Here is a 19784-nt window from a genome sequence, read left to right as displayed (position 1 = left end):
GTATTTTATGCAAGAGTTAATGAGAGCCTGATCTAAATGAGTGTCGACTCTGACTCTGAGGAGTCATAAATGGGAGAATTCTATTTTGATTGTAATTTAGAGCTCGGGAAAGATTTGCTCCTTGACCAAACTCTAGCCAAATTTCTTTGAACTCTCTTCTCAACTAGGCTCTGATTTTGGAGCTTCTGAATTTCTCTCTGCATTGCCCAATTTTAGCAAGAATCCTACTAAATCAGTTTAGCTAGACTCCCCCAGTTTGGTATCTGATCACCCATATTTATATCTGATTGGTTTCCTCATCCTTCACCTTCCCCAGGTGGTGTCTGATGACCCTGGTCTGTTTTCGGCAAGAATCTGCTTAGGTTGGTGTAGCCAGAATCCCTCCCTTGCCCTGATGTTTCCTCTTAGTATTCTTCTACCCAGTGACCCCCACTCTGCTCCTTGGCTATAAGATCCCCACTTTTTCTTATTGTATTCAGAGTTGAGTCCAGTCTCTCTGCTTCACTGCAAAAGTCCATGAACTAGTATCTGTATTCATCATAATGGTCTTGAATAAAGTGTGCCTCACACTTTTTAACAAGTATCATGAAGAATTTTTTCTTTAACAAGCTCCAGAAGAAATGCTAAGAAGAAATTAAAAATTTTTTTGCTTGTTTTTAACACAAATTTGTTGGATTGATCCATTACTAAATTATCATTCAGAGGATCCCTCATTCAGCTCTGTTTAGTTTTGCTTCTCTTTGGTCTTACCAAGAAGATCATTCTGGGGAATCCATTCATATAGCCGGGTATTGGGTCCTAATGTGTCTGGTTTCTTTCCTGTGTATCTCCACAGAACCTGTCAAAATAAATACCTTTAATCTAGTAGAAGATTTTCAGAAGCACATCCTTTCAAAATGAGACACTTACTCAGAATTAGCCTAGTTCAATGCCTCCCTGTAACAAATGAACAAAATAAGGCCTTAAATGATTAAGTAATGAATGTTTAAAGCACTGAAACGGCAACTATGTTTTCAAATGCTTGCAATAATCCTAATAGACTGCCATCATCAGGGCCATTCTCAGTAGGTGAAGAAACAAAACCAGACAATCTGTATATGGAATAACTACATATTGGTGTTATTAGGCCTTTGTGGGAATTTTTGGTAATTTTTTTAAACAACGTTTAAAATTTTTTTAAACAACGTTTAAAGGGAATTTTTTTAAACAACGTTTCCAGAGGCAAAGGAGAAGGATGTTACATTCCCTTTAGGAATTTGTAAGTGTTTTGAACTTTTGTTATAAACTTGACAGTGACATAGAAGCAAGTATTGTTGGGGTGCCTGGGTGGCTTAGTTGGTTAACCGTCTGACTTCAGCTCAGGTCATGATCTCATGGTTCGTGAGACTGAGCCCCACGTTGGGCTCTGTGCTGACAGCTTGGAGCCTGGGACCTTCTTCAGATCCTGTGCTTCCCCCTCTCTCTCTGCCCCTCCTCCGCTTGTGCTCTCTCTCTCTCAAAAATAAATAAATAAAACATTTTTTAAAAAAGAAGCAATGTCTTTTTTATTGTGGTCGAATATATGTAATGATATTTAGCATTTTAATGTATTATAAGTATACAATCCAGTGGCATTAAATACATTCACAATATTGTAGAACCATTACTACTATTTTTAACTCAAATGTGTCTGTCCATCATCTCCAACATGAACTCTGTATCATTAAACAATTAACTCCCTATTCCTCTGACTTGGCAGACTTTGGTTACCTTTATTCTACTTTCTGTCTCTATGAATTTGACTGCTCTAGGTACCTCATCTAAGTGTAATCATACAGTATTTGTCTTTTTCTGACTGCCTTATTTCACTTAGCATTATGTCCTCAAGGTTCATTCATGTTATATCATATCAGAATTTCCTTCCTTTTTAAGGCTGAATAATATTCCATTGTGTGTATATACCACATTTTGTTTATCCATTTATTTGGTGGTTGTGAATAATGCTACTATGACCATTGGTGTACAAATATCTTGTTGAGTCCCTGATTTCATTTGTTTGGGGTTTTTTTGGATATGTAGGTAGGATTGTAAACACTGGGTCATATGAGAGTTTTATGTTTAATTCTTTGAAAAACAAAACTGTTTTTCATAGCTACTACATCATTTTGCACTCCTACCAACAATGTGCAAGGGTTCCAATTTCTCCACATTCTCACTAACACTTGTTATTTCCCAATTTTTAAATAATAGCTATACTAATGGATTTGAAGTGTTACATCTTTTGTGCTTTTGATTGCAATTTCCTTAATGATTAATGATGTTGAGCACCTTTTCATGTACTTATTGGCCATTGTATATATTCTTTGGAGAAATATCTATTCAAGTCCTTTCCCATTTTTGAATTGGGTTTTTGTTGTTGAGTTTTACGTGTCCTTTATGTATTGTGGACATTAATCCCTTATCAGATACATGATTTACAAAGCTTTTCTCCAAATCTGTATGCTGTGTTACTTTCTTGGTAGTATCTTTTGATGCACAAAAGTTCTTAATTTGATGAAGTCCATTTTTTTCTTTTGTTGCCTATGCCTCTGGTGTCATATCTGTGAAATCAAAGCCAAATCCAATGTGATGAAGTTTTCCTCCAATATTGTCTTCTATAAGTTTCATAGTTTTTCTTCTAAAGTTTAGGTTTCTGATCCATTTTGAGTTAGTTTTTGTATACGGTGTAAGATAGGGTTTTAACTTCATTCTTTGGCATGTAGATATCAGGATTTTACCAGCACTTTTTCAGAGACTCTCCTTTCTCTACTGGTCTTGTACCTTTGTTGAAAATCAACTGATCATATATGTGAGGGTTAACTTTTATTCTGTCTTTCATGCCACTGGTTTATATGTCTCTTCTGCCAGTTCCACATTGTTTAATTTACTGTGGTTTTATAGTAAATTTCAAATTTCAGAGTTGAAAAATGGGAGTCCTCTAACTTTATCCTTTTTCATAGATTGTTTTGTCAATTTATGGCTCTTGCAGTTCCATATGAAGTTGAGGATTGGATTTTCATTTGTACAAAAAAGTCTGTTAGAATTTTGATAGGCATTGCATTAAATCTGTACATTGCTTTAGATCATGTTGACAACTTAACCATGTTAAGTTTTTCTATCCATGCACATGGTATGACTTTACTTGTTTAGATATTCTCTGGTTTCTTGAAGAAATGATGTTTTGTTGTTTTCAACATACAAATATTTCACCTCCTTGGTTAGATTTATTCCTAAGTATTTGATTTGTTTGGTTGCTCTTGGGAATGGAATTGTTTTCTTAATTTTATGCTCAGATTGTTCAAATATGTGTGTATAAACACAGCTGATTTTTGTGTATTGATTCCACAATTTTGTTGAGTTTGATTATTAGCTCTATTAGCTCTTTGTGGATTCTTGGGGATTTTCTATGTATAGGATGATGTCATCTGCAAATAAACATTATTTTACTCTTTTGTTCCAATTTGGATGCTTTTTCATTTCTTTTTCTAGTGTAATATGCCCAGACCATAACTTCTGGTACAATGCTAAATAGCAGCAATGAGATTAGGCATCCTTGTATTGTTCTTGATTTTAGGGAGAAAACTTTTAGTTTCTGCCATTAAGTGTGATGTTAGCTATGGGTTTTCCGAGTTTACTCGTTATCACATATTGAGGAATTTACCCTCTATTCCTAGATTTCTGAGATTTTTTTTATCATGAAAGAATGTTGGATTTTATCAAATTCCATTTTTGGGTAAGTTAAAATAATCATGTGGTGTTTTTTTTTTTCCTTCATAAGTATTAATGGATGTATTGCACTGATTAATTAACTTCGGCTGAACTACTCTGGCATTCCTGGGATAAATCCCATTTATGGTGAAACACCTTTCAATATTATAGTGGATATCATTTTTTTAAATAATTAATTTTTTTCTAGTGGATTTTATTTGCAAATATTTTATTGAGTATTTTTACATCTATATTTACAAGGGATCTTGGTCTGTAATTTTATTTTCTTTTACTGTCTTTATCTGGCTTTTGTATAAGGGCAGATTTGGCCTCAGAATCATTTAGGAAGTGATCCCTCCTCTTCAATTTTTTTGAAGAATTTGAAAAGCATTAGTTTATTTAATTATTTCTTAACTGTTTGGTAGTATTTACCAGTAAAGCTATATGTCCAGGACCTTTTGTCATTGAGAGGTTTTTGATTACCAACTGAATGTTTTGAGTTGGTATAGGTTTGTTGAAATATTTGTTTCTTTTTTAAAGTAAATTGTGTTTTTCAAGGAATTTATCCATTTCTTTTAGGTTGTCTAATTAGTTGATATACAATTGTTCCTAATAAGCTCTTATAATCCTTTTTATCTCTGTAAAGTCAGTAATCTGCCCAGGTTCATTTCTGATATTAATTATTTGCATCTTCTTTTTCTTTTTTTAATTCCTCTTTGCCAGCCTGGCTAGAAGTTTCAGAAATTTGTTGATATTTTCAAAGAACCAACTTTTGGTTTCATTGATTTTCTTTATTATTTTTCTATTGTCTTATTTCTGCTCTAATGTTATTTCATTCCTTCTGGTAACTTTGGGTTTAGTTAGCTTTCTTTTTAGGTGTTCTTTTTAGGTGGTTCTTTAAGGTGTAAAATTAGGTGTTGACTTTAGATCTTGCCTCTTTTTCAATGTAGACATTTATAGCTATAAACTTTCCTCTGAGCACTGCTTTCATTGCATCTCATATATTTTGGTGTATTGTCTTCATTCATTTTCAAAGTATTTGTAATTACTCTTGTGATTTATTTTTTGGCTTATAAGTTGTAAAGTACAATAGCATACGTTAACTCTGCTCCTTCATAGCTACATCCCCCACTCTCTGTTCCTGATGACACAAGATACACATTTATACATTATGTTTATAAAAATAGATTAGATTAATAATGGCTATTTATGCATTTTTAAAAAATCTTTGAGAAGGTTTTAAAAAGTAGAATACAATAAAATTTTTGAGAAGATTTTAAAAAGAGGAATACAATGGCACAAAAACAGACACTCAGATCAATGGAACAGAATACAGAACCCAGAACTGGACCCACAAACGTATGGCCAACTAATCTTTGACAAAGCAGGAAAGAATATCCAATGGAATAAAGAGAGTCTCTTCAGCAAATGGTGCTGGGAAAACTGGACAGTGACATGCAAAAAAATGAACTTGGACTGCTTTCTTACACCATACAGAAATATAAACTCAAAATGGATGAAAGACCTAAATGTGACAGGAAGCCATCAAAATCCTCAAGAAGAAAGCAGGCAAAAACCTCTTTGACCTTGGCCGCAACTTCTTACTCAACACATCATCTCCCGAGGCAAGGGAAACAAAAGCAAAAATGAACTATTGGTACCTCATCAAAATAAAAATCTTATGCACAGGGAAGGAAACAATCATCAAAACTAAAAGGCAACCGACCAGAATCAGAGAAGATATTTGCAAACGACATATCAGATGAAGGGTTAGTATCCAAAATCTATAAAGAACTGATCAAACTCAACACCCAAAAAACAAATAATCCAGTGAAGAAATGGGCAAAAGACATGAATAGACACTTCTCCAAAGAAGACATCCAGATGGCCAACAGACACATGAACAAATGCTCCACATCACTCATCATCAGGGAAATACAAATCAAAACCACAATGAGATACCACCTCACACCAGTCAGAATGGCTAACATTAATAACTCAGGCAACAACAGATGTTGGCAAGGATGCGGAGAAACAGGATCTCTTTTGCATTGTTGGTAGGAATGCAAACTGGTGCAGCCACTCTGGAAAAAAGTGTGGAGGTTCCTCAAAAAACTAAAAATAGAACTATCTTATGACTCAGCAATTGCACTACTAGGCATTTATCCAAGGGATACAGGTGTGCTGTTTCAAAGGGACATATGCACCCCAATGTTCACAGCAGCACTATCAACAATAGCCAAAGTATGCAAAGAGCCCAAATGTCCATCAATGGATGAATGGATAAAGAAGAGGTGGTATATATATATATATATATATATATATATATATATATATATATATACAATGGAGTATTATTTGGCAATCAAAAAGAATGAAATATTGCCATCTGCAACTATGTGGGTGGAACTAGAGGGTACTGTGCTAAGCGAATTTAGTTGGTCAGAGAAAGACAAAAATCATATGACTTCACTCATATGAGGACTTTAAGAGACAAAACAGATGAACATAAGGGAAGGGAAGCAAAAATAATATAAAAACAGGGAGGGGGACAAAACATAAGAGATTCTTAAATATGGAGATCAAACAAAGGGTTACTGGAGGGATTGTGGGAGGGGTTTTGGGCTAAATGGGTAAGGGACTTTGAGGAATCTACTCCTGAAATCATTGTTGCACTATATGCTGACTAACTTGGATGTAAATTTAAAAAATGAATTAAATTTAAGAAAATAAATAAGAAAAAAAGTAAAAAGTCGAATACAATTAAAACTACAATAATACTAGCTTTTGTAATTGCCTTAGTTTTTACCTTTGCTGCACATCTTTATTTTTTCATGATTTTGTGTTACTGTCTAGTAGCCTTTCATTTCCACCATAAAGACCTTTCATTCTTGCAGGGGAGGTCTAGTGGTAATGATCTCCCTTGCTTTTGTTTATTTGTTAATGTTTTAATTTCTGACCTCATATATGAAAGAAACGTGCCTGAAATGAAATTCTCAGTTGGCAATTTTTTCTTTCAGCACTTTGAATATATCAACCCATTACCTTTTGGCCTCAAGGTTTCTGTTGAGAAATCGTCTAGTCACCTTTTGTGTGTTGAGTTGCTTCCCAAGATTCTCTCATTGTCTTTGTCTTTCAACAACTTGATTATGTATCTTAGTGTGGATCCCTTTGAGTTTATTCTACTTTAAATTCATTAAGCTTCTGGATTTTTAGATTTGTGTCTTTCATTGAATTTGGGACCTTTTAAGCCATTATTTCCTCAAATTATTTTTGCCCATTACTCTCAGGGACTCTCAGAGTGTGTTTGTTCTTCCACTTTATACTATCCCATAAGTCCTTTAGGCTTTGTTCACTTTTCTTTGTTTTTCTTTTTGTCCTTCTGTCTTGATAATTTCAATTATTCTTTCTTCAAGTTTATTGATTCTTCTGCTGGCTCATATCCGATTTTGAATCCCTGAAGTGAATTTTTTATTTCAGTTATTGTAATTTTTAGCTGCAGAATTTCTTTTTGGTCATTCTTATGATATCCTTCTCTTTACTGATATTCTTATTTTGTTCCTACATCATTTTCTTCTCTTTATCAGGGTCTTCCTTTAACTATTTGAGCATCTTTAGGGCAATTGTTTTCTTTATCTAGTACTTCCAACAGCTAGGCTTCTTCAGGAATGGTTTCTCTCAGGGTGCCTGAGTGGCTCAGTTGGTTAAACATCTGATTGGGCTCAGGTCATGATCTCATGGTTCATAGGTTTGAGCTCTGTGTTGGGCTCCACACTGCTGGTGTGGAGACTGCTTAGGATTCTCTCTCTCTCTCTCTCTCTCTCTCTCTCTCTCTCTCTCTCAAAATAAGTAAATAAACTTTAAAAAAAGGAACGATTTCTCTCAATATATTTTGGTCCTTTTGATAGGCCATAGTTTTACATACCTTTGTATGCCTTGTCACTTTTTTTGTTGTTGAGAACTGGACAAACGATTTTTGTAATCAATATAATAACTCTGGAAATCAGATTTTTTTAGGCAATTTTTTTTTAATTTTAGAGAGAGAGCATACAGGCAGGGTATTGGGCAGAGGGGGAGAGAGGGAGAGGAAGAGAGAGAGAGAGAGAATGAATCTTAAACAGCCTCCATGTTCAGCATGGAGCACAATGCAGGGCTTGATTCCATGACCTTGGAACACGACCTGACCTGAAATCAAGAGTGGGACGCTCAACCAACTGAACCACCCAGTGCCCCTGGAAATAGGATTCTCTCTTTCCTTAGGGTTTGAGGCTTATTTGTTTATTTTCATTATTGAAAAGTGTCTCTTTGCTAGGAATCAGACTGAGGTGAATGCTTTAGATCTTCTATATCTAAAGCATTTTTTTTGAACCTGTATCTTTCCCTTGACATAGATATTGCTTTCTAAATTCCATTGTAGGTCAGGTTGTTTTGAATGGCCTCATTCCTTAATGTCTGGCTCACAGGCAGAGAAAAGAGGGAAAAAGAAAAACAAACAAACAAACAACAGTGCTGCTTCAACTAATGGGTGTTGAAATAATTATGACCAACTTTTGTTTCTACATATCAGTGGATGGAAGGCAATAGTTAGCAATCAGAATGCAGAATCATAATATTTAGAGGATAAGATCCTTTTTGTCCATCTTGGCTCCATCAAATCACACAGTAATACAGGCAGGTTAGCTGCCATGAGGCTGGGTGATACAGGATCTGAAGCTCCTGCAATGCCAAAATTAACTACAATTGACCAAAATTAATTACAATTGATCAGCCAATATTTCACCGCAAATTGCAAGTGCTCAGATAGACTGCAGAGTTCTAATACAGTTACTTCAGAGTTTTTGCTAGTATAATTGCTGTTTAGGTGCTTCCTTGGTGCTTCCTACTTTACCTTGATGTCACCTCTAAACATACTTCAATACAATTAAAAATTTAATACTTTTATGAAGATTTTTAAAAATTAAATATTTAAATGGGTACTGCTTCCACAAACAATTTTCCAAAGGAATTTAGTTATGAATTTAAGCACTGTCATGATTGTTTGGAACTTAAAAATACATGTAATTGTCTATTTTGACTAAAGCTAGAAAACAAAAAAATATCCCTGGTAGTTTAAGAACATTATTAAGTTATAACCTAGAATGTTATTAACTTAAAAATCAGATTTTGCTAGGAACATCATAGAGTGAACTGCACAAATTTTTTATTGTATTACTAAAATTTTTAACTGTTTAAGAGAATCCTTATTTAGGAGTATTCTAGGAAGCGAAGCTGTCAGTTCCAGGCTAAACCAGGACCTGGTTCAAAACCATCAATTAAAAGTCCCAATTATATATAGTCCCAATTATGTCCCAATTATGAATTAAGTTCATATTTTTAAAATATCTTTTCCTTTACGATCATATTCGTTATAACTGGCATGTGTGCCTCAGACTTAAAAATAAACAAGAACAACAAAATAAGATTAGATTACATAGAAGCCTTAAATCCTAGACATAGAGCCAACAGATTGCTTCAGATTAGTGAATGATTTATTTTATCCTATTAGTAAAAATAAAAATACTACAATATGTGTTCCTGATAGTAATGCCAAGTTTAAAGCAAGATAATAATCAAATGTTTTTAGTGGCCCTCTCTAGCATTTAATACTTTTTCCTCAGAGTTCAGTTAAATTGATATTAACAATACTAATAGCTTTTCTTAACATTCGTTAAGTAGATTTTTAAGGAGAACTTCATGGATTTTAAAATGGCTGCCCCTCAAAAAAAGATAAGATTATCCGACCTTCTGTGGAATCTGGGCAAGGGCTGATGCAATTAGATTAGACTTTTCTTCTGTGAGGTTTTTGATCATTGAACCCAGAGTAAATACCACAACTCCATCCTTTCCAGAGCTTTGGACAAACTCTTCTAACTCCTGTAAAGAAAACAGTCTTTGTAATAATGAAAATTTAGAGCTTACAAGAACAAGAAAGCCATATAACTTTAGCACTGTGTTTGAATTATTGAACAGTTCTGTCTTTCCATGTTAACCATTTTGGAGTATGAAATATGATCACTGGTTATCAGGCAAATAAAAATAATTTAGTTTGGAGGTTCCCTTCCAATGTGTTCTAAACACTTTTGAGGTATGTTTGTGTGTGCCTGTGTTTACAAATTATTGACTATGTGTTATCTCCTGCCATGTGCTGAGGTCTTTGGATGCATTATTTAACTTAGATATATGGTGAACTTAAGAGATACGTATACATTTCCACACGGGAGAGCTGTTTCAGAGAGGTTAAGTAATTTGTGCAACGCTACACAGCAGTAGCCGGCAGAACCAAATTTCTCAGTGAAGCTTGTTGACTGTACAGCCAGTGACCATACTTCGTGCTCTCTACTGCCTCTAACATCCTCTCCATAATGCCCCAAATGTGGCATTTGATTACTGCTTTAAGTTAAATTCTTCTGGTACTTCACTTTATATTTAGCCTTGGATGCTAAGAAGATTATCATGAACTTTTATGTTCATTCACAGCCAGAATAATGATATGCTAATGGATACTTACTTTTTTTCTGTTTCTAAATTTAAATTTTCTTTTGGTTACATTTGTGCTTTATATAAGCTTCCAGTACCACATTTAGAAATCAGGTAGCCATACAACTTATCAGATAAGTAACACAGAAATACCTATAATATAATACCTATAAGTGACAATAATATTATGGAAATATATGGCTTTGCATTAAAGATAAAAATGGCATATTTAATCCTGTTGAAGTCAAAAGCAATCTTTTTATCCCATTTTTTTTTCTCAGTTTTTTTATTTTATTTTATTTTTTAATATATGAAATTTACTGTCAAATTGGTTTCCATACAACACCCAGTGCTCATCCCAAAAGGTGCCCTCCTCAATACCCATCACCCACCCTGCCCTCCCTCCCACCCCCCATCAACCCTCAGTTTGTTCTCAGTTTTTAACAGTCTCTAATGCTTTGGCTCTCTCCCACTCTAACCTCTTTTTTTTTTTTTTTTTTTTTTTTTTTTTTCCCTTCCCCTCCCCCATGGGTTTCTGTTATGTTTCTCAGGATCCACATAAGAGTGAAACCATATGGTATCTGTCTTTCTCTGTATGGCTTATTTCACTTAGCATCACACTCTCCAGTTCCATCCATGTTGCTACAAAAGGCCATATTTCATTTTTTCTCATTGCCACGTAGTATTCCATTGTGTATATAAACCACAATTTCTTTATCCATTCATCAGTTGATGGACATTTAGGCTCTTTCCATAATTTGGCTATTGTTGAGAGTGCCGCTATAAACATTGGGGTACAGGTGCCCCTATGCATCAGTACTCCTGTATCCCTTGGATAAATTCCTAGCAGTGCTATTGCTGGGTCATAGGGTAGGTCTATTTTTAATTTTCTGAGGAACCTCCACACTGCTTTCCAGAGCGGCTGCACCAATTTGCATTCCCACCAACAGTGCAAGAGGGTTCCTGTTTCTCCACATCCTCTCCAGCATCTATAGTCTCCTGATTTCTTCATTTTGGCCACTCTGACTGGCGTGAGGTGGTATCTGAGTGTGGTTTTGATTTGTATTTCCCTGATAAGGAGCGACGTTGAACATCTTTTCATGTGCCTGTTGGCCATCCGGATGTCTTCTTTAGAGAAGTGTCTATTCATGTTTTCTGCCCATTTCTTCACTGGGTTATTTGTTTTTCGGGTGTGGAGTTTGATGAGCTCTTTATAGATTTTGGATACTAGCCCTTTGTCCGATGTGTCATTTGCAAATATCTTTTCCCATTCTGTTGGTTGCCTTTTAGTTTTGTTGGTTGTTTCCTTTGCTGTGCAGAAGCTTTTTATCTTCATAAGGTCCCAGTAATTCACTTTTGCTTTTAATTCCCTTGCCTTTGGGGATGTGCCGAGTAAGAGATTGCTACGGCTGAGGTCAGAGAGGTCTTTTCCTGCTTTCTCCTCTAAGGTTTTGATGGTTTCCTGTCTCACATTCAGGTCCTTTATCCATTTTGAGTTTATTTTTGTGAATGGTGTGAGAAAGTGGTCTAGTTTCAACCTTCTGCATGTTGCTGTCCAGTTCTCCCAGCACCATTTGTTAAAGAGACTGTCTTTTTTCCATTGGATGTTCTTTCCTGCTTTGTCAAAGATGAGTTGGCCATACGTTTGTGGGTCTAGTTCTGGGGTTTCTATTCTATTCCATTGGTCTATGTGTCTGTTTTTATGCCAATACCATGCTGACTTGATGATGACAGCTTTGTAGTAGAGGCTAAAGTCTGGGATTGTGATGCCTCCTGCTTTGGTCTTCTTCTTCAAAATTACTTTGGCTATTCGGGGCCTTTTGTGGTTCCATATGAATTTTAGGATTGCTTGTTCTAGTTTCGAGAAGAATGCTGGTGCAATTTTGATTGGGATTGCATTGAATGTGTAGATAGCTTTGGGTAGTATTGACATTTTGACAATATTTATTCTTCCAATCCATGAGCAGGGAATGTCTTTCCATTTCTTTATATCTTCTTCAATTACCTGCATAAGCTTTCTATAGTTTTCAGCATACAGATCTTTTACATCTTTGGTTAGATTTATTCCTAGGTATTTTCTGCTTCTTGGTGCAATTGTGAATGGGATCAGTTTCTTCATTTGTCTTTCTGTTGCTTCATTGTTAGTGTATAAGAATGCAACTGATTTCTGCACATTGATTTTGTATCCTGCAACTTTGCTGAATTCATGTATCAGTTCTAGCAGACTTTTGGTGGAGTCTATCGGATTTTCCATGTATAATATCATGTCATCTGCAAAAAGCGAAAGCTTGACTTCATCTTTGCCAATTTTGATGCCTTTGATTTCCTTTTGTTGTCTGATTGCTGATGCTAGAACTTCCAGCACTATATTAAACAGCAGCGGTGACAGTGGGCATCCCTGTCGTGTTCCTGATCTCAGGGAAAAAGCTCTCAGTTTTTCCCCGTTGAGGATGATGTTAGCTGTGGGCTTTTCATAAATGGCCTTTATGATCTTTAAGTATGTTCCTTCTATCCCGACTTTCTCAAGGGTTTTTATTAAGAAAGGGTGCTGGATTTTGTCAAAGGCCTTTTCTGCATCGATTGACAGGATCATATGGTTCTTCTCTTTTTTTTTGTTAATGTGATGTATCACGTTGATCGATTTGCGAATGTTGAACCAGCCCTGCATCCCAGGAATGAATCCCACTTGATCATGGTGAATAATTCTTTTTATATGCTGTTGAATTCGATTTGCTAGTATCTTATTAAGAATTTTTGCATCCATATTCATCAGGGATATTTTTTTATCCCATTTTTAAGTACTAAATAAACTAAGCCAATCAAGTAAGACAAGAAAAAAAAATGTATGATGACTGAAAGGGGAAGGCAGGAAAGAGATTCATTTTAAAGAATTGGATCACATGATTATGGAGGCCGACAGGTCCAAAATCTGCAGGATAGGCTATCAGTCTGGAGACTCAGACAAAAGCCAATACTGTCTTTCAGTTCTGAAGGCTGTCTGCTGTCAGAATTCTCTTTTGCTTCAGAATGGTCAGACTTTTGTTTTATTCAAGCCTGCAGAGGTTCACCAACATAATGGAGAGCAATTTGCTTTACTCAAAATCCACCTATTTAAATGTTAATTTTATCCAAAAATTACCTTGCAGAAACACCCAGAATAATATTTGACAAAATATTTAAGTATTTGGCCCAGGCAAGCTGACACATAAAATTAACTATCACACTGTGATGATAGATGGATTGACTTAATATGTAAACCCAACAGTCTCTTTAATTTTCAATTACAGCAAAATCTTCTTGAGAAATCGGCAAGTATTTTATAATGTATGTAGAAGAATATCTTTCATAAATAATTAATGAATTTGGAAAATAAAAGGAAATACTTGGAAGTACCTCAGATAATAATATGTAATATATAACATGAAATATGTAAAATGATTGCTCTGATCTCCTAGTAGATGATGTGAACAATAGAACAAAAGTGGTAAGACCAGAAAAAGAACTGAGTATATGAAAGCCTGCCATGGGATAAGAGTGATGTCAGAAGTTAGTGAGACAATCAGTGAGAAAAAAAATCACACTGAGTAGATTATTAGGAGTGGTGTAATAATATATAAATTATTGAGACAAAAAAGGGAAGTGAATATTTATCTCCTACATATATTTATATGATATCATAATAATAATTTAAAATCTAAATAAGCCTGTTCAAGCCTTTAACTGACTGGATCACCCACATGATGGAGAGCAATTTGTTTTACTCATAACCCACCTATTTGTTAATTCTTTAATATGCAAGCATTTTCGCAAAATTTCATTCCCTGAATAATTCAGGTGTTTAGTTTTGGTATTAGAATATTGCAGGATTTTCAGTAATATCCCTAATCATAAAAAGCAGATTAAGGACACTAAATGTATGTTACCTACAAATACAAAAGTCAATGTGAATGTACAAAGTAACCCATAATGAGGATGAAAAGTGACGTAATCATGAGGTTTGAGGCTCTAACAGAAAGAAACATGATGACAAAATCTGATAAAACTTGATTCTTTCCACAAATAATAACCACATTTGTGTGCTGTTTTTGAGTTAGTGTTTGTACACTTTTGGAGTGTCCCTGGGGTCCTACTATGCTCTGGTGGGAAGAGATATGGGAAATAAGATTGCATTGGAGAAACATATATTATTGGTGAAATAAATAATTATGTAAATACACACAAACATAGATTATGTAAACACATATGGTATGTTATGGTATCAGTAATAAGGCAATAGGAGGGTTCTGAATAGTACTGAATTATTAAGATATAGCAAATAAGCCTATAAGTAAATCTTACACTATCCTGACAGTTTTTTCTTTGTCTTTAGAATTGAATCTATACAGTGCATGGATATTTTACCAAAAACTATGAAATAACATAAAGAAGGCTCAGAATATTTAAGTGATTACTTATTTTTTAATGTTTGTTTATTTTGAGAGAGCAAGTAGGGGAGGGACGGAGAGAAAGGAAGAAAGAAAATCCCAAGCAGATTCCATAAGATCAGCACAGAGCCCAAAATGGACCTTGATCTCATAAACTGTGAGATCATGACCTGAGATAAAATCAATAGTTGGAGCTTAATAGGCTGAGCCACCCAGAGGCCCCTAAGTGATTACTTTCTGAGCAAAAGCAATAGTTTAGAATAATATAGAATGGATTTCCAATATTATTTAAGTTGTCAAAATATTAATTTATATAATAAAATAAAGTAAAACTTCCTGTTACATGGTTTAAAAATTCCCAAATATTCTCAGTCTCTTCGATGAGTATTCCATATACTTTCTGGTCTTACTGAAAATTGGATTTTGCCCTATAATCCTTTAAGTATACTCTATTCATTCTACCATACTTATATCAGTCAGGGTCCAGATAGACACTTGATCCGTGTTCTCCTCTCTTCTGACTGTATTTCCAACGGTTTCCTTTACTATGCCTTAAAAAAGTATCTTCATCTTTATGTTTTTAATCATAAAAACATATCAATATCAATAACCCATGATTCCTAATGCCAATTGTCAATCTTTTAGGAACAGCCCCCATTCACAGAGGCATCTAGTTCATAGTCTTATGCTCCACCCCAACTTCTGTTTTTACTCTGGGTAACTTAATGTTCACGATAAGCACCCAATATGAAATCATGTTTTTTTTTATCCCTTGACATCCCTAATTTAAGACCATTGCTTATTTAAAAGGCAAAACCATGGAGGCAGTAAAAAAGTGGTGATCCCAGGGATTTAGGGATAGGGATAGATGAATAAGTGGAGAATAGGAGATTTTTAGGGCAGTGAAACTGTTCCGTATGATACTATAAGGGCTGATACATGACATTATACATGTATCAAAACCTATAATATATATAACATAAAGAGTTAACTTTAAATTATGGAAATTGGTTGGTATTGATTGTAACAACTGTGCCCCACTAGTGTGGGATATTTATGGTGGAAGAAGCTGTGTGTAGGAAACAGGCAGGAATTCTCTATATTTGCTGCTAAATTTTGCTGTGAATGTAAATGGCTCTAAAAACAGTGTATTAAAATTAAAAGAAGAAAAACACAAATACTGCCTATCCCCTGAGATTAAGACACTGTATTCAACAGCTGCTTACTTAACATCGCATTGGTACCTCAAATTTAGCATGCCCAAATATGAACACATTATTTTCCCTCACAGCTGCTCCCCTTTAATTCTTCACTTTAGTAAATGCCACTATTCTCTGCTAAATTGGCTGTAAGAAACCAACAAAGACATATACAAAGAAACAACAAGCCAAGGATTCATTCTCGAACTCTCTCCCTTAATCCCCACCTCCAGCCAATCACCAAATCATAATGATTTTTTTTGTAAGTACTTCTTAAATCTCTCTACTTCTACTCAAAAATTACTATCATATTATAGTTTGGATCTCTATAATCTCTTGCAGGAATTATTGCAACTGTATCTCAGCTCATTTCCCTGTGTTAAATCTTGCTTCATTCCAAACAATTCAATAGTCAATGTTTATGAAAAGGTAAGTCAATGTTTATGAAATGTTTTGCTGTTTAAAAATTATACACTGATCTTTCATTGATCTTAAGTTTGAAGAATACTTAGTATTGCCCATTTGTTGTTTTTTTGTTTTTTTGTTTTTAATAAACTATCTCCTGATAACCTTCTCAGTCTAATTTCTCTTCTTTGTTAAAACCAAACAGTTCATCATTGTTGAATTTGCCAGGTTTTTTGGATGGGCCATTATATCTCTATTTGAAATATTCTCAAAGTATTATAATTTCCCCACTATTATCCATTTCTAAGACTAGGTTATGCTAAATAACATGCAGCTACAAAATCTCAGTGGCCTAAGACAACAATTTATTTTTTTCTTATGTTGAATCCTTATCTATTGAGCTGCAGCTGGTTTATCCATTCTTTAATCGGGACTCAGGTTGATATATTATCTAGAACACTACCTGTAGCTACTATCTATAGCCCTTTGACATAACAAAGGAAAAGAGAACTCTGTAGTAACCAGATCTGACAATTAAATAGTGGGCCTAGAAGGGATACATACCACTTTACCTCAGTCTCATTGTGCAGAGTACTCCATGGTTCCACTATACTCAGGGGCTAGGAATCTCATCCTTAGCAAATATGTGACATAGCTGATGAACAACATCACTAGTGGTTGTCATGATAATGTTATAAGATACCTATGGTAGTATAACAGTCTAAGAAAATAATGCCCATTAATTGCTGTGTCTATGTTTTCAGCTTAGGGATTAAACATTATAAATAATAAACTAGAAATAATTCCAGGAGATAAAAAGTTAAACAATCAAAAATAAGCACACTTATTTACCTTCGGTAGGGGCTTTGCAGGCTTGCAGTGCAGTCCTCCAACAAATTCAATGTTAGGTAAATAAGGGTAAGGAAATTCAATATCCCAGTAAGTTCGAATCAACCACATTTCAGCTTTCCCCATAATCTCACATAATGTGGCAGGTTTTCCTGAATAAAAATGAAGGATAATGGAAAACAAACTGGTATATTAAATAGGGAATGTTTGACCATCTAATTTTCTAAGAAAAATCTTTAAAGAACCAATATTGGGCCCATGCAAACCATACAAAATCAATTCACCTTTTCCTGAAGGCACATAATAGTGAGATTTTGAATAACCAAGCAAGGATTTAAGTCTAGAACAAGACCAAAAGCCTACTGCTTTCTCCTGCCAATGGAGTCTGTCTCTTCAGCTAAGCCTGAGCCCTACTTCATGCTCAGAATTGGCAAATACTCTCAGCAAAGGATAAGAAACAAGCAGTGATCCTTGGCTCATTGTAGTAGGGTCTCTGACTCTTCTGGAATTACAATTTATCTCATTCTTGTTGCTCCAAAAGCCTTTTGATTTCTTTAAAAACTGACCTTTGAAATTCATCTGTCTTCTCGTGTTTTCGAGTGTGCTGTAAACACCTAATCACATCCAGCCAGGAATAGAATCTTTTAATACATTTTTGAAAAGTCTTATCTCCTTTGCTATGCAAAATTAAAGTTCCTGTTTCACAAGAGTTTGTCCTCTTTGGTGGCAAAATATTAGCTATTCTGACATATTTAGTTGACTGACAGCAACAAAGGAGTACCTTTCAACTGATGTGGCAACCAATTGAACATTAACAGAATAAAAACTCAAATTAGTGGCTGAATTAAATGATTTTCCTTATTTAGGAGCCAGAGCTTTATTTCTGAATTCTAGTCAATTACTATGGTGTAAGGAAACTTACCCACAGGTTTTGTGTCCTTTTGAAATATATATTCAGTATTGCTGATACGAGGAAATTGTAACTATATAGTTTTCCACCATAAGGCCTTTTAAATATTCTCCTTGATAATTCTAAACATGTTAAAATTTTGATCAGAAAATATGAGGGATTTTGAATTGACCAGGACAATCTATCTGTATAAGCAATCACAAACAAATCTCAGTAATTTATGGGTTTGATTCTGGTAATGGCAATGGTATTGAAAATCCAACTTCATACTCAGTACATACTCCATTTTAGTGACTTCCTGGTGTCAGCCACGGATGTAATCTTCTTCTCTTTGTGTAATGCTTCACTCGCCCCACCTTTTTTATAACAGTTTTGTAATTTATATGCCATACAATACTTCCTTCTAAAATACACAGTTCAGTAGTTTTTAGTATATTCATAAAGTTATGCAGCCATCACCATTATTTAATTTTAGAATATTTTCATTACCCCCTCTAAAAAACCCTGTATCCATTGGCAATCATTCTGTTTCCCCTTCTTCGCAGCCTCTGACAACCACTACTCTACTTTGTCTGTATTGGTCTGTTCCAGAATAATCTCACTCATTTCATATAAATAAATTACAAATGGTCTTTTGTGCTCCCATTTTTCACTTAGCATAATGTTTTCAAGGTTCATCCATGTTGTAGTCTGTATCTGTTCTTCATTACTTTTTATCGCTTAATAAGATTTCTTTATATGGATATGCTTCATTTTCTTTATCCATTTATCAGTTGATGATCATTTAGGTTGTTTTCATTTTGGGCTACTATGAATAATGCTGCTATGAGCATTCATGTATAGGTTTGTGTGGGCATATGTTTTTATTTATTGTGGATACACAGCTAAGAGTAGAACTGCTGGGTCATAATGGTTGATTCATTTCTTCATAACAAGATAATGTCTTTTTGCTGTTGAATCTCCATTCCTGAGATATTAGGACATTAGGATATTTAGGACACTTAATGCTATTTATTGAAATGAAGTCAATATAGTACAAGGGAAGTAAAAATAATTGATTTGGATAAAGAGATTTTTAGAAACCATTGTCTCAAATTTGGAAGTCAAAAGAAACCACAGCATGCTTTTTGATGTCATACTGAGACACTGTTAAACAATAAATGATGGAAGAATTATTTAATTCTTTAGAAGAATGTGCCTATATTTTACTTTTTTATTACTGATTCCCTATTTACTTTTGAGTCCACATATACTTGGGTTAAATGTTAGCTTGCGTATTTCTGTCTGGTAGAAAATATCATCCCCCAAATTATGATTTTATTGCTCTATATGACATTAAGCAGTTTTGTGTCTAACTTTAGTAGTATTACCCTAACATTACTTTTTCCCCCCAGTTGTTTACAAGTAGCTCCTCAAAATATATTTGAACCACACTTGCATTCTTAACTGGTTTCCTCCTCAATGATTGAAAATATATATATACATATATACATATGTATATATATGTGTGTGTGTATGTATATATATGCATACATATATATATTTATGATTCATTTAATGATTGTATAAGAATTATGGGTTGTATTTTTTTTCAAAAATAATTCAAAAAATACTTGGAATACGTTACATAATGAAGATCCTAAATTCTGAATAACCCTAAATAAAAAACTTTATTCTACTAAAGTAATAGAATTTTTAAACTTCTGAGCCAAAGAAATGTTTTTCGTCTACCTATCAAGCCTTCACATTCTTCTT

The 19784-nt window shown here is 34.4% G+C and overlaps 1 protein-coding gene across 2 annotated transcripts in view; it reads right to left on the bottom strand.

Annotated features, from left to right (window-relative positions):
- LOC132692471 (UDP-glucuronosyltransferase 2A2-like) overlaps nt 1–19784 on the bottom strand; it is a 51607-nt gene that overhangs the window by 5580 nt on the left and 26243 nt on the right. For both annotated transcript variants that reach the window (XM_060654947.3, XM_060654946.3), the window contains exons 2-4: nt 17123–17271; nt 9508–9639; nt 751–838 (exon numbers count right to left, since the gene is read on the bottom strand). In XM_060654947.3, coding sequence (XP_060510930.1) covers nt 751–838; nt 9508–9639; nt 17123–17245 — 343 coding nt within the window. In that variant the 5' untranslated portion in view covers nt 17246–17271. The remainder of the gene's footprint in view (nt 1–750; nt 839–9507; nt 9640–17122; nt 17272–19784) is intronic.

This window comes from Panthera onca, chromosome B1, assembly GCF_046562875.1.
Source record: "Panthera onca isolate mPanOnc1 chromosome B1, mPanOnc1 haplotype 2, whole genome shotgun sequence".
NCBI lineage: Eukaryota > Metazoa > Chordata > Mammalia > Carnivora > Felidae > Panthera > Panthera onca.
Note: the sequence above shows the minus strand (reverse complement) of the source record. Positions and strands in the feature narration are given on the sequence as shown.